The sequence below is a fragment of the Cetorhinus maximus genome, chromosome 1, assembly GCF_964194155.1.
Source record: "Cetorhinus maximus chromosome 1, sCetMax3.hap1.1, whole genome shotgun sequence".
Classification (NCBI taxonomy): Eukaryota; Metazoa; Chordata; class Chondrichthyes; order Lamniformes; family Cetorhinidae; genus Cetorhinus; species Cetorhinus maximus.
In genome coordinates, this window is record NC_135879.1 from 57,259,653 (window position 1) to 57,284,252 (window position 24,600).

General features: G+C 42.1%; 1 protein-coding gene across 4 annotated transcripts in view; it reads right to left on the minus strand.

The window, feature by feature from the left end:
* The window catches only part of slc10a7 (solute carrier family 10 member 7), a 338,969-nt gene that overhangs the window by 105,039 nt on the left and 209,330 nt on the right, over nucleotides 1-24,600 (minus strand). For all 4 annotated transcript variants that reach the window (XR_013576473.1, XR_013576471.1, XR_013576474.1 and 1 more), the window contains one exon: nucleotides 21,396-21,431. Coding sequence is in view for 1 of the 4 variants with exons in the window: in XM_078541098.1 (XP_078397224.1) it covers nucleotides 21,396-21,431 (36 nt within the window). In the remaining 3 variants the exon portion in view is untranslated. The remainder of the gene's footprint in view (nucleotides 1-21,395; nucleotides 21,432-24,600) is intronic.

Sequence of the window (24,600 nt, forward strand, 5' to 3'; positions counted from 1 at the left end):
AATGGCGTACAGGCAAAGCACAGAATACAGGGAAAAAAAGTGTATGGCTATGAAGTATGTTGCGATTAAATAATAGAAACAACTTACAACAAACACATTTGGTAAATAAATATTATACACAACTATTAGAACATAAGAAAATTTAGTTTGAGGAGTGTTTATTAAAACGAGTGTTTCGGTCTGCTGTGGAAAGTTTCTGTTGTAATATTTTTTGCTCAGTAAGCTCATTTGAGGCACTGATTAATCTGACACCATTGGGTAGAAATTGGACTATGGTACATCCATACTACGGGCAACAAATGGGAGCAACAGCTAATTTCAGGGACAAATAAATATTGAGTCAGACAATTTTCCAGACATCGCCGATGACCGTCTATAATAGCTGTTAGGCCACTTACATTTGTAAATAAGCAGCCTATTGCCTACTTCAGGTTCCCTTGCTGAAATTTGATAGAAATAGAGAGGGTAATTTAATTGCTTTTTTGAACAGAACCATTGCTATTCTGTCTAGAGAAGCAAAAGCACTTCCCCAATTCCACAATATCATGATCCCATACGAACTCACACTAACCCAAAAGTGCCATTTCAGGATAAAAGCAAAATACTGTGGGGCTGGAAATCTGAAATTAAAACAGAAAATGCTGGAAAAACTCAGCAGATCTGACAGTATCTGTGGAGAGAGAAACAGAGTTAACGTTTTGAGTCTGTATGACTCTTATTCAGAGCTCTGAAGGGTCATACGGACTCGAAACTTGAACTATTTCTCTCTCCACAGATGCTGTCAGACCTGTTGAGTTTTTCCAGCGTTTTCTGTTTTTAGTGCCATTTCAGGACTTGCCTATGGGCCATTGCTAGCAAGGCAAACTGTCCAATATTCATTTTATTAAGATGGGTGAGCTGCCTGTGGACATGCAACAGGTTCTGGCAGAGAGCTGACGTAAGAATGAGGCTGGAAGTCCAATTTCAGGGTGGCCTGAGTTTCAAACCACACTTTTGAGTGTGTTAACTTTTTAAGAGATAGTGGTAAACCTCATGTTTTTTTTGTGCATGTTAATGGCATAAATACAGGTGAAGAAAATCACATAATATTAGATCTATAACTTTGATTTTTTTTGTCCAATGTTAAATCTTATTAATGTGAACTTACATTTCAAGTCATGAACACACCCACAATAGTTTTAATGGTTTCCCATGCAACTACATCCAGATTTGGCTCTAAATTAAAATTAATTGCAAAGAAATATAAAGAAAGATAAAACACTTAACAAGGATTGACAAGTATTACGTTTTTATTTATATACGCACAGGTTAAGTTTTTAACAACTTTTGCTACTCTATGGCCTGAATCTTCTGGTCGGTGTGTGGGGTGGGCTGACATGTAAAACGACGTGCAGTGACTCGGGTGTGCGTCCTGATGTCACCATGCGCCATTCCAATCTTAAGTGCGGTGGGTGCACTCTGGAGTTGGCTGTGCGCCTTCCGAACTGTCAAAGGCCTATTAAGGCCATTTAAAAACTAATTGTCACAATTAACAGGGCTGCCCATCCAATCTTAAAGTTGGCAGGCAGGCGAAGAGCCCAGGCGGCCTTCGCATTTATCATGAAACCTTATACACGGGTGGGATGAGGTTTCATGAAGGATTTATAAATCAAATACATATTTTTATTAAAATTCATTGACATGTCCCAGCTCATGCGACGCTGTCACATGAGGGGACATGTCTGAAATTTTTTTTTCTCTATTTAAATTTTGCATAATGAAATTAAACTCCGAGGCAATTCCGTGCCTCAGGGAGATTTCTGCGCCCTTTCGCGCACATGTGTGAAAGAGCGCTGGCCCTGACTCAGCATCCTCCCTCCGCCCACACAGGAAGCGCTCAGCGCTACCGGGTGCACGTTATGCTGGGCAGGCTTTAATTGGCCCGCCCACGTAAAATGGCAACGCACAGCCGACCGCGGGCAGCGATCAGCTGCACGCCCGCTCCCGTTCAGCACCCCCCCAATGGGGAGGAAATTCTCCCCTATATTCCTGTTGCTGTTATTTTGATTTTTTACTTGAGGGAAAAATCCCTGAAATGATTATAGTGTTCTGCACCAACTTTATGTACATTTCCTAGAAAGATAAATTATCATGTTTGAAATTTTGTGTTAAAACATTAATGGTTTGAGGTTTCTACCCTTTTAAGCACATAGAGCTCCTATGAACAAAAACATGGGAATGGATTTTTGTGGAGGCGGCAGACCCAACTCCTTTAAAGGCATCATATTTTAGTTCCAGGGAGGCGGGGGGCAAGTTGAGGTCGCTGCCTCTGGACGCAGGCCCAAAGTGGCAATGGAGGCGGGCAGATGGATAGGCCAGGAGGCTAGAATGGCCACCTCTGTTTACCGGGACATTGGCTCAGCTTTAATGATGAATGTTAGACCCTCAAACTCTCACACCCTCACTCATCCATCCACCCCCCTAATGCCCCCTCATTCCCCCTCCATGTCCCTCATATCCTCATGCTCTCTAATTCCCCTCATATATCCCATGACACCTCATACTCCCCATGTATCCTCCATAGCAACTCACCCAGTATCCACTGTGGGCAGGCCTCAAGATGTCTCTGAGATGGACATAAAAAAAACTTCTAACAATCTAATCTCATTCAAACACAGCAAACTGAAAAGGCTCTCCTTCAAAAAGAAGTTCCAAAAAAATTAAATCCCTCAAGTGGTCAATCTGTTGTAAAATCAAACATCCATTTCATTAACCAGATCTAAGACAGCTCATCCTTTAATAACTTCTTAAAACTGTCAATCAAAATATCTATGTGGTCCCCTGCTGAGGTAGTGGTTCCAGACCTTTAGAATCTCACCCAACATTCATAATGGCCACAGCTGCCATAACAAATCATTATAGCTCGCAGACAATGCAGCCCATTGAAATTGCAAAACAGATGGTTAGGGTTAGTTTAAACTACAGCAGATGGCCTGTCAATCAAAGCAGTTCAGGAAGTTTTTTTTTCTCTAATTGACAGTTGCTGATTTTATTTTAAAAAGACTCTGGGCATTTAAATCACTTCAGATTATACTTGAGGTCCAAATCACTGCATAAAAACACATCTCACTCATAATACATCTGACTATTGAAACTGAAAGAACTTCTATATTTCCAAGCCTGTTAATCAAAGAATTCCAGGAGCAGGTGACTGGGTTTTTTTGGTTCTCCACTTGGGACTGGAGTTACCCATGGTTCAAGTCTCCTCTGAGAAGCCATGAACCACATCCACTTATTGAAGGGGCCCAACTCCATTAAAATTGAAGGGAGGTTTTAAGCTACAGGCAATGGGGCTGACAAAGACAGGGGAGCTGCATTCAGGTGGGCTGTTCGCACTCTTATCCCTTGCCGGCGAAAATTGCCGGAAACGGGAATGGAGGCGGGAATCCTGGAATTGGGTCCCGCCTGCCATTTTTTAAAGGGGTCCCATGTCATCTCAACTTGGCAAAAATATGGGCCATGGAGTCTGTACACATGTCACCAATGGGTACAGTGCCAAAGGACAAACAATTGCTGGTGACTATGTCAAATTTACACTACATTTTCCTGTCTACTTCAAGAGGTATGAGCTATCGAACATCCCCCTTTAGGCTAAAGCCTGCAGTCACACTTATTTAAAAGTAACATGACACAGAAGAAGATACACAAAGATACAGATACAACCAATACTTAGGAAACAAGAAAGATAGAAGCTGTCCACATTAATGTATCCTTCCGCCAGTGGAAACAGTTTCTCCCTATTTGCTTTTATCAAATCGAGACACAATTTTGAATACCTCTATTACATCTTCCCTTAACTTTCTTTGCTCTGAGGAAAATAATAAACTTTTCATGACGTATGAAGAATATTTCCGAATTTGTCCTGAATTATGGTTAATTAATGCCATAGACATCTACCCACTGAGAACTCAATTGAGACTGGCCAATCTTATTTCAAATGTGGCCTTTACAAACATATAGAGGGCTTTGGATTCTTAGTCATTGAGTATATTTTTCTTCTTTTTAAAGAATGCTTACAGTGCAGGAGGAGGCCACTTGGCCTGACATGTTTCCCCCTAACCTTGGAAATATTTCAGGTATATATTTCTTACACATTCCAATAATTTTTTGAATAAAATAAACTTTCACAGACATCCTGGTGTGCATCTGAGGGAAATTAACTTGTAGGGCTACGGCTTGAGGGAATGTGACTGATTACGAATGAGGGAATGGGACTGACTAGATTGGTCTACAGAGAACATGCCAGGACTGAATGGGCCAAATGACCTCCTTCTGTACTGTAATGACTCTATGGGCTAAAATTTTGTGTTGGGGTTGGGGAACGTCAGCCGGGATGATTTAGGGGTTGTGAATTCGCCCCCAAGGGGAATAGAATGGATGAATGATAGTCACAGTGTGACCTCTTAATTGATGTGCAGTTGCGTTCACCATCCAATTACTGACCCTGGGGACATGAATGGAGACAAGACTACTAAAGTGCGGCCCGATTTAAACAGATCATGATAGCCATTTCTGTGGATTCTATTTAAATCAACTTGACCTTCTAAATCTCTTGTTGGAGATGGTCATTGCCTGACACTTGTGTGATGCAAATGTTACTTGCCACTTGTCAGCCCAACCCTGGATATTGTCCAAGGTCTTGCTGCATTTGGACATGGACTGCATCAGTATCTGAGGAGTCGTGAATGGTGCTGAACATTGTGCAATTATCAGCGAACATCCCCACTTCTGACCTTATGATGGAAGGAAGGTCATTGATGAAGCAGCTGAAGATGGTTGGTCCGAGGACACTACCCTGAGGTAGGTTTTTATGGGCCCTATGGTTCTATCAGGATATGCATACAAATTACATGACTAGGAATTGAACACTTACTAATTCTGTACTTTAGATCAGAGGAGACCAATGACAATTTCTTGCATTTACTTTGCTAAAACTGACTCACTTATCCTGATAATAGAGGCCAATTACAGGCTTCTGATTTCTGAGAATGCTGCACAAAATTCTTCACAACTACTTAAGTCTGAGAGATGCCTATGAGTTAATACTTATCAGGTATAATATGTACAGTTACATCTTCATTGATTAACATAGCAATAACATGACATTCAAAACAAGTAATATACATTTCTAAGGACTTACACTCTTAGCTGCAGAGAACAGTATCGATCTCCCCAACTATAATAATTACTACTACTACTACTACTACTACAACAACAATAACATTCCTTTTAATTCCCTTAACTTGAATGGTCCCCTGCACCATTGTGCTGTGGTCAGTTTGCTCTCTGCAGTCCCTGCTCTTTCCACACAGGCTGCAAGAACCTTGAACCTGTTGGATCAGTGCAATGGCTGAGGCTCCTCCAGTGCTACGTTCTGAATATTTATATCTGCCTCACATGTAGTACAGCCTCCTATCCCTAACCTCAGACCAAGTTTGATGAATTTAACCTAAGAGATACGACTGCCTCCTGAAACAAAGAATCCAGGTAACTTTCTCCTCCCTGAAGCATCGCAATATCCAAAGCTTGAACTCCAGCTCATAAACTGTGAGCTGAAATTCCTTGAACTACAGACACTTACTGCATGTTAGTTGCTGTGGTTCATGATGGTGTGCACCAGCTCCCATGAGACAGCTGCAACACACGCCCTGCCATTCCTACTGCATTTTTTTTTAACTAATTAGGGTTATACAGCACTGCCTTACTTGTCTGATGAATAACCAGAGAAGTAGCAATACCAACATTACCACCAGGAGCAACACTAGCAGTCGCAGAGCAGCCTTCTCCTCAGCCAAGTGCTGTTCCATAGGACAGAAAGGCAGACACAGAGATCCAGCCTGAAGACGACGAGGCTCCCAAGACAGGGTCTACAGGATCAGCTCTCTTATCATGTGTGGGACTAGTGCCTCAGGAGGCTAAGGCTCTCATGTCAGGTCACTGCTGACATCTGTAGCCTCCTGGAAGAAAACAGATACTGTCAGTGGCCGTTCATGTGCCTCTCACTACAGGTTCATAAACCCCAACCATCACACACCCCCAACCCAGGTTTCTGCCTCTCCCGGAATTGGTGTGCTCTCTTCTCCTGCAGAAAGCAGAGTTATGAGTGTGAGACATAGGCCAGGATTTTCCGGCCCCGTCGTGGCAGGGCCCACTGCGGGAGATTCGGCAGCCCAGCCAAAAGTCCACTGATTTTCGGTTTGATCGGATGGTCCCTGCGGTGGGCAGGGCCAAAAATTCCCACTCATGGCTTTTTTGGATAGGAGGGAAGGATAATATTTGTGGAGATTAACTTTGAGGCATAATTGCAAGTGGGTATAAGATAAGGGGGAGTGAGAGTGCTGGCTGTTCGGATGGAGATGTGAGGTGCCTGAAATGAGAGGAATGAGAGGAGCTGCTTGTTATTCTGAGGAATGTTGCACAGGACAACACTGGAAAAGTCAGAGCATGGGACTTGGCTCTTGGAAGTGTTTTCCCACCCTCCTGATTGCCTTGGTCCTCTTGGTGTACTAAATCCAGGTTGGAGGGATTACACCTGCTGCAGACTTCCTTGGCATCTTCCAGGCATGCTTCTTGTTTGGAGAGGCTAACCTCTTCCACCCATCCATGGAAAAGATCGCCTCATTTTAGTCCCTCAGATCTGCAGCAGGGCCACCAAGGAAGAATGGGTCACCTGGGTAGCAGCCTCCCCAGGTCTCCTCTCCATTCCTGTGGTTGCTGCAGCCTCAGGAATCCATGTCAAATTGAGCGATTTAACCCCATGCTGGGTTCCCTTTATTGAGAAATCTTTCTGCTGACAGAATCAATGTGTCATCTCACCGGCCCTCTCTGATTGGCCAGGGAACCCAGAGGCAGGCTGCTAATACCATGATTCAGTTAAATAGATATGGAAAAGCTGTTGACATGTTCCCAATCCGCTACAGGTCCTGTTGTTTCAGCTGAGACCATCAGTTCAAAATTTTGTCTGTCCAGATCCCTCTGTACTGCAGCATTTTGCAGTCTCTCTCCATTCAAATATTCTGCTTTTCTAGTCTTCCTGCCAAAGAGGACAACCTCACGTTTTCCTACATTATATCTCATCTGCCAATTTTTTTCCTACTCATTTAGCCTATCTATATACATTTGCAGACTAAGATAAAAGCAAAACTCTTCCAAAGAAGAGTCATATTGGACCCGAAATGCTAACTCGGTTTTTCTCTCCCCAGATGCTGCCAGACCTGCTGAGTTTTTCCATCATTTTCTGTTTTCATTTCAGTTCACCAGGATCCGCAGTGTGTTGCTTTTATGCTTTCGCACCTATCTTTGTAACATCAGCAAATTTGGGTACAGTACAGTCGGTCCCTTCATGCAAGTCATTAATATAGATCGCAAATAGTTGAGGCCTCAGCACTGATCCCTGCATTACTTCACTAATTACAGTTTGCCGACCTGAAATGACCCATTTATCCCGTCTCACTGTTTCCTGTTAGTTAGCCAATCCTCTATTCATGCTAATAATCACCCTCAGCACCATGTGCTGTGTAACCTTTTATATGCCACCTTATCAAATGCCTTTTGGAAGTCCAAACTTTTCTTTTGTCTGTCACCTCTTATGCAGACCGTGGCTACTTAACTACACATGGAATATTTGACTTTTGGGGGTTTTGCATTATACCAAATATTTATTTGAGTGTCTGGGTCTGTTGGTTTACCCATTAAACTGTTCAGCCTAGTTTCCCGCAGTCAATTTATCCTCCACTTTATTTTTGCTACATGCTTCTCTGATCGCCGCACTTATACATTCTCCTTGCCATCTCCCACATCATCACTACATCACTAGCTAACTCGTACAAGAGTCTCGCATCCTTTGTTTTCCCTTATTTCTGTCCATACTGCTTTCATTGTCAGGTCTCCCATGGTAATTGTGCCTTTTCTCAATATTGCAACTCTGCCTTGTTTTGTAATTTGCCTGTCTTTCCTAAAGATCCCATAGCCAGGAGTTTTTTTCTCCCAATTACGCTCAGGTTGTGCCATGTGTATTCAAGTAGAGAACTCTTATCTAGGTTACTGTCCCTTCATGCCCCCATCCATATGGCTGTTCTTTGTCTCTCAATTTTTGACTATCCTCTTCCAGCCCCTACCTAGTTTAAATCTTTCTGTAGAAGTCCAAAGGAGCTGTTTAAGTCTTTAAAAAAACCTGCTGCCGTATATTCAAACTTTCCTTCCAAAGATTTATGAGGAATGGAGGAAGTTCACTCCAATGGCAACTAAGAACAGGCTTCAGAAGAACAGGACACAAATGAGACAGCGAGCAGCAGCATGGGGAGAATATTATAAATTAATGTATTAATGGTGGCCAAGGTGGCACAGACAAATCAGCTCAGCAACTGCATGCAATTGCACAATTAGCATTATGATTTTACAAATGTAAAACAAGTTATATGCGGACACTGGGATTTATAGTGGAAAAGAGTTAACATATTGGCCAGAATTTTATGGTGCTGTTGGGACTGGAGAACTGCCTGCCCTCAGATTGGCAGGACATCCTCCCACGTGGGGGCGTGCTCACTGATGACCACAAAATCCTGGTTTCCTGGCCTGGTGGTGGCGGGCTCACCCTTGACTTTTCATCTAGTGGGTGGGGCCACCACCTCTGCGTAAAGTCCCAATAAGTGTGACAAAAATGTAACAAGAAATTAAGCACAGACAGGGTGACTCCAGGTAGAAGCTTTTTAAAAATATTATGGATATAGATAGATATAGAATATGCATTCAAGGTTTTAAAAAAACCAGCTTGCTCCTGAACTTTTTATTATGCGGTCAAATTTTCATTTCGACAAAGCTAATAACTTTTATTTTCCTTTCTGCTGTGGAGGTAAAGATAAATGTTCGAACTGACAGACAATTATGGAGCCTTGATGAAAATAGCTGATCAGTGACACTTCTGTGCTGACAAATTGAAAACCTTAAGTTCACTATTGCCAACTTTGACCTGGAGTAAAGTAATTAATTTTCAAATTGATTCTACAGCTGATGAAAATTGCACAAATTCCTGATCAACTTGACAAAACCAAAATAAATGCTTTCCCTGTTCATATTTGTTAATCCATTTTTGGAAGAGTAAACATTCTCAGATCAGCAGTAAACACTTGCAGATAGTTCATTAGCACTTTTTCCAAACATTGTATCACTTGTGATTTTAATGGTAAAGTTAAGGCAGAGGGAAATATAACTCCATATGGCACTGTTTCTGCATATTTTTTCCTTTAACCATACATATAGACCATGAATAGATGCCGCAGGCAATTGTCATGCGTTAATCATGGGAAATTTAAATATCACATCCATAAATCCCACAAAGAAAAGAAAGAGATGAAACCAACATTTTTGTGGGGTTTCAAGCCATTTGGCCCTTCTTGTCTGTGCTGGATTTATGCTCCTTTCAGAATCTGATTCTGCACAGTCCTTTTTTCCTGCATTTTCCTCGATCTAATTTCATTTCCCTGCTAAACAATTTTCCTGCTAGGAACAAAGGAATGGGCTATTTAGCCTCCTCAAGCTCGTACCGGTATTCAACGAGATGATGGCTGTTCTGTACCTAACTCGACATACAGGTCTTTGCCCCAAATCCCTTCATACATTTAGATAACAAAAATCTATTAGTCTCAGATCTAACATTTACAATTGCCATTTGCAGGAGAGAATTCAAAACTTTACCACCCTTTGTGTAGAAATGTTTCCTAATTTCACCCTGAAAGGTATGGCTCTATTTTTAGACTATGCCCCCCTTATCTTGGACTCCAGAACCAGCAAAACAGTTTCTCTATATCTACAACAACAAACTATATTTATATAGCACCTCTAATATAATAAAATGCCCCAAGACACCTCATAGGAGAGTTATAAAGCAAAATTAGGCACCGAGCCTCATAAGCCAATATTACAGCAGATGGTCAAAAGCTTGGTCAAAGAGGTAGGTTTAAGCAGCATCTTAAAGGAAGAAAGAGAGACAAAGAGTCAGAGAGATTTAGAGAGGGATTTCCAGAACTTCGGGCCTAGACAAGTGAAGGCATGGCTACCAACAGCGGAACAATTTAAAATCGGGGAAGCTCAAAAATCCAGAATTAGATGAGTGAAAATTTCTCCGAGGGTTATGGAGCTGAAGGAGAATACAGAGATTGGGGGGGGACAAGGCCATGAAAGGATTTGACAGTAAGGATGAGAATTTTAAAATCAAGGAATTGCTTGAATGGGAGCCAATATATGTCAGTGAGCACAGGGTTGATGGATGAACAGGACTTGGTGTGAGTATGTTGCTAAGTTATCAGGCTGCTTATCGGACATCCAGTGCTGGATGAGCAGAAATTTCTCCATTATTGGGAAGACTGAAGCCATTGTTTTTTATCCTTGTTCCAAAATTTGCTCCTTAGCTACTGACTACCCCTCCCTGGCAACAGTCTGATATTAAGCCAGCCTGTTTGCAACTTTGGTGTCAAATTTGATACTGAGATTAGCTTTCGACCTCACTAATACCACCCATTTCCACCTCTGTAACATCACCTGACTTGGCCCCTGTCACAGTTCATATGCTGCTGCAACCCTCATTCGTGCCTTCATTACCTCCAGACTTGAATATTTCAATGCACGCCTGGCTGGTCTCCCACATTCTACTTTCTGTAAAATTGAGGATATCCAAAACTACTGCCCATTTCAAAACTTGGAGCAAGTCTCATTCCCCTCCCACTTGTCTGCTCGCAATTAAGTGGACTTGGCCATCATGGTTCCCACCACAATGGGCTACATTAAATCTAGTCCCCTTATCTCTATAATCTCCTCCGGCCCCACAACCCTCTAAGATATCTGTGCTCTTCTAATCTCTTGAGTATCCCTGATTTTAATTGCTCCACCATTGGTAGCCATGCATTCAGTTGCCTAGGCCTCAACCTCTGGAACACCAACACTACACCTCTCTGCCTCCCTTTCCTTTTTTAAGTCACTTCTTAAAATCTGCCTCTTTGACCAAAATAGGAGGAGGAGGAGGCCATTCAGCACATTGAGCCTGCTCCACGATTCAAACTGATTATGGCTGATCATCTACCTCTATGCCATTTTTCCCCACTATCCCCAATTCCCTTGATGTCATTGAGCTTCCACAGCCCCCTGGTTAGAAAATTCCAAAGATTCAACACCCTCTGAGTAAAGAAATTTCTCCTCATCACAGTCTTAAATAACCTATCCCTTATCCTGAAATTACATCCCCTGGTTCTAACCAGGGAAAACATCCTATCTACATCTACCCGATCACATTAGATAAGAATTTTGTAAGTTTCTCAACGATCACCTCTCATTCTTCAAAATTCTAGAGAATACAGGCCCAGAGATGTGATCCTGAGAATAGCTCATGAAATTCCAATGGGGGGGACATTCAGGAATTAGAAAGACACAGGCGAAAATACAAAAACATTTTTATTGGCCTGGATTGCATAGAGATGTAGTTAAATTCTGTAGAACATGTCATACACATCAGGTAATAGGGAAGTCACAAGCAGTGATTAAACCAGCACCTTTAATTCCAATTCGAGCATTTGAAGAAGCTTTCACTAGTGTCATGATCGATTCTTAGGACCCCTCCCTAAGACTAAAAGTGGAAAACAGACAAAAATGGGTATGACTACAAGGTTTCCTGAAGCAATACCTTTGAAAAATATTACAACAAAGAGAATTGTGGAAGAGTTGACTAAATTTTTTTAACAAGATATGGTTTACCAAAAGAAATACAATCAGATCAGGGTTCAAATTTCATGTCACAGCTGTGTAAGAAAGTAATGAACAGTTTGGGGATAAAATAGCTGAACTCAACAGCTTACCATCCTGAGTCGCAAGGGGTGTTGGAAAGATGGCATCAAACTTTAAAAACTATGATGAGGGCATATTGTCAGGACTATCCACAGGATTGGGATAGGGGATGGGAATTCCATTCTTGTTATTTGCTATTAGGGATGCTCCGAATGCATCCACTGGATTTAGTCCTTTTGATTTAGTCTATGATCATGAGGTAAGGGGACCAGTGAAATTGATTTATGAGAAGTTGGTGGGTTAAAATTCAGAAGCTACTCTCCTAAATTATGTATCAAACTTCAGGGAAAGATTGGATAGAGCGTGTGAGTTAGCTAGGGAACATTTAGAGGTATCATAGCAAGTGATGAAAGTGAAGGCAGATAGGAAAGCCACAGCTCATAGTTTTGTTGCTGGGGGAAAGGTGTTAGTTCTGTTACTAGTAGTGGGGGACTTGTTTAGTGGGCCTTACAGGATTGAAAAGAAATTGAGTGAAGCAAATTATTTAATAAATACTCCAGATAGAAGAAAGAAGCAAAGGATATGTCATGTAAGAATAATCCAGGAAATTACAGGCTGGCGAGCCTTACGTCAGTGGTAGGGAAATTATTGGAGAAGATTCTTCGTGACAGGATTTACTACCATTTGGAAACAAATGGGCGTATTAGTGAGAGGCAGCATGGTTTTGTGAAGGGGAGGTCGTGTCTCACTAGCTTGATCGAGTTTTTCAAGAAAGTGACAAAGATGATCGACGATGGAAGGGCAGTGGATGTTATATACATGGATTTCAGTAAGGCCTTTAACAAGGTCCCTCATGGCAGACTGGTACAGAAGGTAAAGTCGCACGGGATCAGAGGTGAGCTGGAAAGATGGATACAGAATTGGCTTGGTCATAGAAGACAGAGGGTAGCAGTGGAAGGGTGCTTTTCTGAATGGAGAGCTGTGACTAGTGGTGTTCCGCAGGGATCAGTGCTGGGACCTTTGCTGTTTGTAGTATACATAAATGATTTGGAGGAAAATGTAACTGGGCTAATTAGTAAGTTTGCAGACGACACTAAGGTTGGAGGAGTTGCAGATAGTGAAGAGGATTGTCAAAGGATACAACGGGATATAGATCGGTTGGAGACTTGGGCGGAGAAATGGCAGATGGAGTTTAATCCGGACAACTGCGAGGTAATGCATTTTGGAAGGTCTAATACAGGTAGGAATTATACAGTAAATGGCAGAACCCTTAAGTGCATTGATGGGCAGAGGGACCTGGGTGTACAGGTCCACAGGTCACTGAAAGTGGCAACGCAGGTGGATAAGGTAGTCAGGAAGGCATATGCCCATGCTTGCCTTCTGCAGCTGTATAGAACCTTGGTTAGGCCACACTTGGAATATTGCGTGCAATTCTGGTCGCCACATTACCAGAAGGATATGGAGGCGTTGGAGAGGGTACAGAGGAGGTTTACCAGGATGCTGCCTGGTCTGGAGGTTATTAGCTGTGAGAAGAGGTTGGAGAAACTCAGATTGTTCCCACTAGAGCGACGGAGGTTGAGGGGTGACTTGATAGAAGTTTATAAAATTATGAGTGGCATGGACAGAGTAGATAGTCAGAAGCTTTTTCCCAGGGTGGAAGAGTCAATTACTAGGGAACATAGATTTAAGATGAGAGGAGAAAACTATAGAGGAGATGTGCGGGGCAAGTTTTTTACGCAGAGGGTAGTGAGTGTTTGGAATTCGCTGCCAGAGGAGGAGGTGGAAGCACTACCTCTGATAGTGGTGTTTAAGAGGCAGCTTGACAAATACATGAATATGATGGGAATAGAGGGATATGGACCCCGGAAGTGCAAAATGTTTTAGCTGACGGGCAATATGATCGGCGCAGGCTTGGAGGACCAAAGGGCCTGTTCCTGTGCTGTACTTTTCTTTGTTCTTTGTAAATATGCTTAAAAAGTACTTTGACAGGGAAGAGGACCAAAAGGAGGTATTAGTGGTGATAGAGAAGGGGAAAGAGGTAGAAATGAAGGATTCTGAAATTGATTTTCCTCTAATCAAATTAGATAATGAGGGGGTACTTTGAAGATTTGAATGTAACGTTGAGTTAGCTTCCAGACAAATGCCAAAGTGATTTGGAGAAGCTATTGCAGTCACACAAAGCTATTTGTGGGAATAAGCTGGGGAGGACAAATTTAGCTACACATGATGTGAGTATAGAAGTTTCAGCTTCATTAAGGCAACATCCTTATAGATTAAATCCAGCAAAGTTATCACAAGTACAGAAAAGAATTGAATTCATGATTCAAAGTGACATCATTGAGTCTAGTTGCAGTAACTGGAGTTCACCTATTGTGATGGTACCGAAACCGGATGGAACACAAAGACTGTGTGTGGACTATTGAAAGGTGAATGCAGTGACGGATTCATATTCTACACCACGGTTGGAAGATTGCATTGAGAAAGTGAGCCAATCAAAGTTTATCACAAAGGTTGACTTGCTGAGAGGATATTGGCAAGTACAATTATCAGAGAGAGCAAAGGGTATAGTGGCTTTTGTGACGCCAGATGGACTATATCAGTTTAAAGTCATGCCACTTGGTATGAAAAATGCACCTACGACATTTCAAAGGCTGACAAACAAAGTAATTGCAGGACTGAGCAATTATGCTGCTTATATTGACGACTTGATAGTTTTCAGTCAAATGTGGGAGGAGCATTTACAATATCTGTAAGAATTATTTAGTCGACTACAAGGAAATAATTTGATGATGAACTTGGTTAAAGGGTGAATTTGTAAAAGCGCAAGTTACATATCTAGGCCATCCATTGTACATGGTAAGATGACTTCAAGAGATGTGAAAGTCAAAGCTATCATAGATTTCCCGTGCCTACAGCAAAACGAGAAGTTTTGAGATTTCTGGGTATGAGTGGGTTTGACTGCAAATTTGTACTAAACTTTATCAGTGTGGTTGCTCCACTGACTGAACTATTAAAAAAGAACAAGAAGTTTCAATGGATACTGGAGTGTCAGAAGGTATTTGACAGTTTGAAAACTGTATTGACTACAACACCAGTTTTGGCAGTACCCAATTATGCCAAGCAATTTAAGTTGGCCATTGACACAAGTGATATGGGCACTGGGGCTGTGCTGTTGCAAGAAGATGAAACTGGAACTACAAAACCGATAGGGTATTTTTCACGGAAATTGAATGTACAACAGAGAAGATATTCAACGATCAAAAATGAGACTCTGGGTCTGGTGAGATTTACGTTGCAAACAATTCGTCAGAAACAATTGTTTATACAGATCACAATCTTGAAAGTTTCTGGAAAATTTCGAGACCGAAATGCAAGGATATTCAGATGGAGATTATTACTGCAACCATTTAATCTACAGATTATACATGTATTTGGACAAGAAAATCTAATTGTAGATATATTGTTAAGAGTTTAAACCTCAAAGGGAAAATTGGACATTTAAAACCTGGACACTAGACTAGAATGATTTCTGTTGATAGCAAGAATTTGTATATATTGTTATGTTAATGCATACATCGGGTAATGTAATAATGCGAGTATATAGATAAGTATAGGTAGCATAAGATGGGTTAAGAAAATGAAACTGCCTTTTTAAATTATGGCGGCTCATTTTCCCAAAAAGAGGGGGATGTCACGAAAGTATAATAATTCTCATAATGTTATTGTTATTTATTGCAAAAGTAGGGCTGTTGCCTAGCAACAGGGGGCCAGAGAGGCAGGTCGCTCCCACAGACACACACACACAGAAGAAGAGCAACAGCAGTTTTGATTTGGAGGCTGTGGAGTTCAGTTGGTTTTTGAAAGTTGCTGCCAGAAGAGACTGGAGCAAAGGGGATAGATAGCCAGTCCCAACCTAAAGAAAAAACTCCAAACTCCAGGGGAGTGGTAGAGGGGAAAGTCCAAAGCAGACTTTCTAGTCAAAGGAAGGACAGGAACCTGGAAAAGGTCCTGCTAAGTGAAGTTAAGAGTGAGACACAGAGAGAAAGGCTCCAAGCTTCAGATTTAAAGAGACAAAAGCTGCAGAATGCAGGTTTAAAGCGAGAACAGCTTGCAAGAGGCAAGAAGGTCCAAAAAGACAACTGAAGGTCTGTAACTCTTTGCTGTGGGCATGTGAAGCAGTGGTACTGTTGACGGCTGAGTCGATGAGAGAGAGTGTGTGGGAGACAGCTTGAATGCATGCGGTGGCCCAGGGGAGTGGAACATTTGAAGGAGAGTTCAAATCCCTGGAGGTGAGCCCTTGCGGAAGGCGTCTGAGAGAAAGCGTCTGCGAGAAAGCGTCTGCTTGGGAGAAGATTCCAAGGCAAGTTCTTGGAGTCCGGAGATTGGAAAGCCTCACGTGACAGATGGAGTTCAGTGACACTGGTTGGCTCATGGTGTGACAAGCATCTGGTGGGGGCGGGGGGAAGAGTTGAGGAGAGATCCATAGCATCTGGCTGAGGTGGCATCTGTCACTTGGTTTCAGAGTGTGATGTGTCTGACCACAGGGTGCTATAGATTTACATGGACTGTGTATTTACTGTGGACATTAGAGTATAAGATAGCTTTTATAACTTGTGTTATCCTTACAATGCTGTATATATCTGTAAAGGTATAATTGTGGGTGAAGGAATATTGTAACATAGTTCATCCTTTCTTGTTGAATAAAACTTTTTTGTAAAAAAGTTCATTTGCTGAGTCCGATGACTCTGTTCAGTAGCTACTCTCCACATACCTAAACAAACAAATAAGAGTTAGGATCTGTCAAGCTGGGTTCCACTCTGGGATCAGGCTTGTCCAGGGGTAACCTCAGCTGGGATCATAACAATGGTCATTGTCTGGCACTTGTGTGGCGCGAATGTTACTTGCCACTTGTCAGCCCAAGGCTGGATATTGTGCAGGTTTGCTGCATTTGGACATGGACAGCTTCAGCAACTGAGGAGTCACGAATGGTGCTGAACGATGTGCAATCATCCGCGAACATCCCCACTTCTGTCCTTATGATGGAAGGAAGGTCATTGATGAAGTAGCTGAAGATGGATGGGCCTGGGACACTACCCTGAGGAACTCCTGCAGTGATGTCTGGAAATGAGATGATTTGACCTCCAGCAAACACAACCATCTTCCTTTGTGCTAGGTATGACTCCAACCAGCGGAGAACTTTCCCCAATTCCCATTGACTCCAGTTTTGCTAGGGCTCCTTGATGCCACGCTCTGTCAAATGCTGCCTTGATGTCAAGGGCAGTCATCCTCACTTCACCTCTGGAGTTCAGCTCTTTTGTGCAGGTTTAAACCAAGGCAGTAATGAGGTCAGAAGTTGAGTGACCCTGATGGAACTCAAACTGAGCGTCAGTGAGCAGGTTATTGCTAGGCAAGTGCTGCTCGACTGCACTGTTGATGACCCCTTCCATCACTTTTCTGATGATTGAGAGTAGACTGAAGGGGCAATAAGTGGCTAGGTTGGATTTGTCCTGCTTTTTGTGTACAGGACTTACCTAGGCAATTTTCCACATTACGGGTATATGCCAGTGTTGTAACTGTCGTGGAACAGCTTGGCTAGGTGCGCGGCAAGCTCTGGAACAGGAAGTCTTCAGTACAATTGCCGAAATATTGTCAGGGCCCATAGCTTTTGCACTATCCAGTGCCTTCAGCCATTTCTTGATATCACGTGGAGTGAATCGAATTGGCTGAAGACGTCTGTGATGCTGGGGACCTCTGGAGGGTGCCAAGATGGGTCTTCTGGCTGAGGATTGTTGCAAATGCCTTATCTTTTGCACTGATATTCTGGGCTCCCCCATCATTGAGGATGAGGATATATATGTAGTCTCCTCCTCCAGTTAGTTGTTTAATCATCCACCACCATTCATGACCTGATGTGGCAGGACTGCAGAAATACCTCATTTCTAGGTGTGCCTGGTGCTGCTCCTGGCATGCCCTCCTGCAATCTTCATTGAAACAGAGTTGATACTTTGACTTGGTGGTAATGGGTAGAATGGGGGATATGCCGGGCTATGAGGTTACAGATTGTGGCTGAGTACAATTCTGCTGCTGCTGCTGATGGCCCATAGCGCCTCATGGTTGCCTAGTCTTGAGTTGCTAGATATATTTGAAATCTATCCCATTTAGCATGGTGGTGGTGCTACCAAGTCATTCTTCGTGCTGGACATTGAAATCCCCTACCCAGAGTACATTCTGTACCCTTGCCACCCTCAGTGCTTCCACCAAGCAGTGTTCAACATGGAGAAGTACTGATTCATCAGCTGAGGGCCGGGCGGGGGGTGTGCGGTAATCAGCAGGAGGTTTCCTTGCCTATGCATGACCTGATGCCATGAGACTTCATGGGTTCTGGAGTCAAGGTTGAGGACTCCCAGGGTAACTCCCTCCTGAAAGGACATAATTCAAATTTCACCACCTGCCATGGTGGGATTCGAACCCAGGTCTCCGCAGTTTTACCCTGGGTCTCTGAATTACTAGTCCAGTGACAACACCACTACGCCATTGCCTCTCCCAAATACAGTACATCTACAGTCTCCCCTTTATCCACAGCACCTGTTACTTCTTCAATGAACTCCAATAGATTGGTTAAACATGATTTTCTTTTCACAAAGCCATGTTGACTCTGCCTGATTATCTTGAATGTATTTAAGTGCCTTGTTATAACATCTTTAATAATAGCTTCTAACATTTTCTCTATGACAGCTGTTAAGCTAACTGGCCTATAATTTCCTGCTTTCTGTCTCCCTCCCTTTTTAAATAAAGGAGTTATGTTAGCTATTTTCCAATCTAATGGAACCTTCCCCGAATCTAGTGAATTTTGGAAAATCAAAGCCAATGCATCAACTATCTCACTAGCCACTTCTTTTAAGACCCTTGGATAAAATCCATCAGGACCCGGGGACTTGTTAACCCGCAGCTCCAACAATTTGCTCAATCACCACTTCCCTGGTGATTGTAATTTTCTTGAGTTCCTCCCTCCCTTTCAATTCCAGATTTACATCTATTTCTGGGATGTTACTTGCATCCTCCGTAGTGAAGACTGATGTAAAATACCTATTCAATTCATCTACCAACTTATTATTTTCCAATGTTAATTCCCCATACTTTCTTTGGGAGAAATGCTCATTTTGTTAACTCTATTCAATTTTAAATATCTATAGAAACTCTTACTATCTGTCTTTATATTTCAAGCTAGCTTTCTTTCGTACTCTAATTAAGAGCATAAGAAATAGGAGCAGGAGTAGGCCAGTTGGCCCCTCGAGCCTGCTCCGCCATTCAATAAGATCATGGCTGAGCTGCTTGTGTTTCAAATTCTACATTCCCATCTATCCCCGATAACCTTTGATCCCCTTGCCTAACAAGAATCTATCCACCTCCGCCTCTCCCTCCGCTGCCTTCTGAGGGAGAGTTCCAAAATCTCTCAACCCTCAAAGAAAAAGAATTCTCCTCATCTCAGTCCTAAAAGGGCAACCCCTAATTTTAAAACAGTGCCCCCTAGCTCTGGACTTACCCAAGAGGAATCATCCTGTCCATGTCGACGTTGTTAAGACTGTTCAGGATCTTATATACTTTAATCAAGTCACCCCTCACTCTTCTAAACTCCAGTAGAAACAAGCCCAGTCTGTCTAACCTTTCCTCATAAGGCAACTATTTCTTCTTTGCTACCCCGTCCTACCATGTGGTTACTGTTAGGGGGCCTGTACACCACTCCCACAAGCAACTTCTTGCCTTTAGCACTCCACATCTCTACCCAAACTACTTCTATATCTTGGTTTCCTGTGCTTAGGCCATCCCTCTCTCCACTGTGTTAGTGTTGTCTTTACTTAACAAAGCCACCCCGCCACCTTTTCCTAACTTCCTATCCTGCCTAAAAGCCTATATGTAGATTAAAATATCGCATGATAATTGCCAAATCTTAGCTGACCTCTTCAGCACTCCCACAAGCAACTTCTTACCTTTATCATTCCTCATCTTTGCCCAAACCACTTCCACATCCTGGTTTCCTCAACTTAAGCCATCCCTCTCTATCGTGTTGATGTATATTTGTTGTCAACTGATCTAATATCTCCTTATGTGCTTGGTGTCATAATTTGTTTTATAATGCTCCAATTAAGCACGTTGGGACATTTTATTATGTTAAAGATGCTATATAAATAAAAGTTGATGTCATGGACATGGGCATGGGCAGGAGAGATTTGGATGGCACCAAGTTTATAGGGGGGAGAATGTGGGAGGCTAGCCAGGAGTGCACTGGAATAGTCAAGTGCAGAGGTAACAAAAGCACAAATGAAGGTTTCAGCAGCAGATGAGCTGAGGCAGGGTCAAAACTGGATGATGATATGAAAGTGGAAATAAATTGTCATTTGGTAGTACAGAGCTTGAGTATTGCTGAAAAAAAGACTTTTTTTGTCGAAGCTTTTCGTCTTGCACTCTTCAGGATGATTCGCAATAATACCAAATGTAAAGGGAGCAACAATTTATACTGTATGAGAAGAGAGTGCTGATTGGTTGGCAAGTGGACACTGGTTGCCAGCCCATACTTGCAAAACTCAAAACACAGTATCCAACATTATTAGTGATTCCACGATTAGACAACATTTGCTAAATAATCCTCAGTGTGCTAAGAATTATGCTGACAATTTATTTAAGATTGTCAGTTGGACTCACAGTGTGGCACATTTGCGTGTACTGGAAGCTACATATATTAATACACAGGGCCCTGTTCCTTTCAGACAGAATGAACTTGTACATACATGGTGCCTGTTTCACCTAAACAAAATAAGTAACAGCTATTCGCTGGTTCATTCCGCAGGGTAATGCCTTGACCAATCAGAGCCAAGCTGCCTGATTTAAATTTCAGATGATATTTGGAAGTTAACTGTCAGTCACCATCAACCAATGTGAATCTGAACCGCAGGGGCACGGTCTCAGGATAAGGGGCCAATCATTTAGGGCTGAGATGGGGGGAAATTACTTCACTCAAAGGGCTGTGAGTCTTTGGAATTCTCTGCTCTAGGAGTTTGTCGATGCTCCATCATTGAATACATCTAAGGCTGGGATAGACAGATTTTTAGTCTCTTAGGGAATCAAGGGATATGGGAAACAGGCAGGGAAGTGGAGTTGAAGCCCAGGAAGTTACATAAGTCAATGACTGTTAAGAAACATCCAGATATCCGAGACGTAGTATGTGACCAACACTGCATATTGTCTAACATTTTGCAGTTTAGAAGCTGTGTTTATCATAAAATTAAATAAAGGCATGTTATACATTTTATGACATTTTCAATTACTTTTATCAAAGTATCATGAATTGAATAATGCCATGTAAACTATGGGCTTTAAGGAAGCTGAGATATAAAAACAACAAGAAACATTATACAAGTTTTTTTTCAAAGTTAAGCACTTGCATGAACTGAAATTATATTGTACTTAAATTCGAGTATTATTCGCTAAGAAAAAAGGAAAATTTAAAATTAGCTTCTGGAGCTTTACAGTTTGACATACACTTCAGAAACACACAAATATACATATATAAAATAGTATGTACTTACAAACAGCAGAAGTAATAGCGGTGTGATAACAATTCCCTGAAAGAGAAAGTATATTGATAATTGCTCCTCAAGGGAAAGAAATTAACATAAAATAAATAATAAATGAATAAAATAAATAACATTCCCCCTTAAAAATAAATCAAAAAAATTCTGTAAAATTTCTGCAACTCTCAACTCTCCATCCAACAGGTACTTATCCAGTTCCTATTTAAAGGTGCCAACTGACCCTAAATCATTTGCCAATCTGGAAGACTGTTTTGCTAGCACCAGTGTCCATAGTTTGTTGGAAAAGTGACTATGAGAAATATTTTGTGGCGCACAGTCCAATAAAATTTGAAATGGTGGGTTCCTACACAAGTCTGACAACTATCAATATGACAATGAAGGTCCCAATATAAACATAAGCATCTCTAATTAACAAACTCTCTACTTCAGCAATGTTGTGGGGCAGGAAATGGAGAAAAGCAAGAGAAAGAAATACAGATGCTGCGAGAGGTTGGTAGTGGAGAGAAAACCAATAAAGAGTGAATGGAGAGGGAAAGGGATCATCTGTGGGGTGGAGTAGGATGAGAGGAGGCCTATGATCGATAGAGGTGGGGAGGCATATAATTAGCTGGGCTTGAGGTGGGGGGTACAATCAGCAAGGTTGGGGATGGGTGGATATTGCAGATCAGGGCTGGAGAAGCCAGAAGGGCCTTGGGCAAGTACTCCTGCATCTCCTGGCTCACCTGGAGTGCTAGGAAAGTTACTTATCTCGGGGAGCGGAATCAGTTGAAGTCTGCAATAGTTTTATTCATCCCGCCTCCATTTCATTGCAGCTCCTGACACACCCACATCCCCCACTCTCTGGAAACACACGCATCATCCCACCAATTGCTTTGTTGCCCTCCTAATGCATGCATTGAGTTAGAATACATGAATTCACATTTCCCACACACCCCACCCCTCTAGAGTTCACATCAAGACCAAAGGTGTTATCAGGGTTCGTTGGGCCAATGTATATAATGGTGAATGAGTCTAATTCACAATGGGCAATGTGACTTTCACTCATACATATAATAACACAAAGTTATTACGCAAAATACTAGAGAAGAAAGCAATTTTCTCTGTCAAAAATACAGTCACAACTACATCATTTGACTTCCGTTGTTATTAACAGTTTTGCATGACAGACAGAGCAATTGGATTTCACAGTGACATTTTCATACAAAATGATAAAATAGACTCCATAAAAATGTCAAATGTTCAGTGTTGTCAGACATAAGTCATACTGCCAAACAGTAAATTCTCCTTCTACTGAACCAAAAGCATTATTTTGCTGATAAGAATATGATAAAGGATATCATGCTTACAAATTCAGCTTTTCAGATGAACTTAAAAATATGCAACTTCAAAACTGAGTGTAGAAGAACAGAGTACTTGTAAGAAATATGAGTGCTTATCTATCAATAGCAAATAGGTCCAGAATTTGCTGAAAAAATAACAGCATGGGAATGATGCATGTTATTAATGTGGAAATCAGCCTGCAACCAGCATAGAAGAGACAGCTGTGAATTGCGAATTGCTATAAATTGCTAGCCGATTTGCACTTCTTTGCTGTTAAGTTCTTGAAAATGGCATCTTTGATTTAGGAGATTTTAAAAAGGCTGCATTTGGTGATGCTGCAACTGCAGAGGGTGCACTTTCTTATCTGGGCTGATAAGAAACACATTTCCCACTTTTTATTTTAAGATGGCTCCTGGGCAATCAGCTGCCTAGGGAGCTCCTCCCTATGCATACCTATTCATGGCCATCTGCTGCCATCCATTGTTCTTTCAACCCCTAAATCATTTCTTCTACTGTTTAAGTTCCTTTGATTCTAACAGTGGGTGCATTTTTAGCCCAAACTTCGAGTTAATAGTTACTTTAAATGGCCTCTGTCTGTTAGTTCAAACCCCATCTCTGGCCTTACCTTGAGCACTCTGGTAAAGTTCTAGGAAAGACCTGGACGTGGATTTTCTTTCAAATCTGGCTTCAAATTTGTGGGCTTCACTGGACATCATGGCCACATTTCTATGCTGGACTACACTGGAATAAACCATGAAACTCAGCTTCTGTCTATAATCTGCTGCTCTTTTTTGATCTATGAGTTGTGGAAAAGATCTGGAAAAATCTAGATCTAGCTCTTATCTCAAACTTGGCTTCGAATTCTTAGACTTCTCTTGACTGCAAGAAGATGCTTTTGCTCTGGACTACACTGGCTATACTGTAAAACCCAAGTTCTACCTATGAAATAAAGGCAAAATACTGCGGATGCTGGAAATCTGAAACAAAAACAATAAATGCTGGAAAAACTCAGCAGGTCTGACAGCATCTGTGGAGAGAGAGAGAGACAGAGATAACGTTTCAAGTCTGTATGACTCTTCTACAGATCTGTTTGGAAGGTGCTGTCTCAGAAGCCTTGGTGAATCACTGCAGTGCATCTTTTGGATGGTACACACTACTGCTACTGTGCGTCGGTGGTGGAGGGAGTGAATATTTGTGGATTTGGTGTCAATCAAGCAGGCTATGTCCTGGACGGAGTCAAGCTTCGAGTGTTGTGGGAGGCAAGTGGGGAGTATTCCATCACACTCCTGACTTGTGTCTTGTAGATGGTGATCAGGCTTTGGGGAGTTGGGAGGTGAGTTACTCGCTGGAGAATTCCTAGCCTCTGACCTGCTCTTGAAGCTACAGTATTTATATGGCTAGTCCAGTTCAGTTTCTGGTCAATGGTAACCCCCAGGATGTTGATAGTGGGGGATTCAGTGATGGTAATGCCATTGAACATCAAGGGGCAATGGTTGGATTCTCTCTTGCTGGAGATGTTCATTGCCTGACAGTTGTGTGGTGTGAATGTTACTTGCCACATGTCAACCAAAGCTTGGATATTGTCCAGGTCTTGCTGCATTTGGACATGGAGTGTATCAGTATCTGAGGAGTCGCAAATGGTGCTGGACATCGTGCAATTAGCAGCAAACATTCCCACTTCTGACCTTATGATGGAAGGACAGTCATTGATGAAGCAGCTGAAGATGTTTGAGCCTAGGACACTACCCTGAGGAACTCCTGCGTTGATGTCCTGGAGCTGAGATGACTGACCTCCAACAATCACAACCATCTTCCTTTGTGCTTGGTGTGACTTCAACCAGTGGAGAGTTTGCCCCCTGATTCCCATTGACTCCAGTTT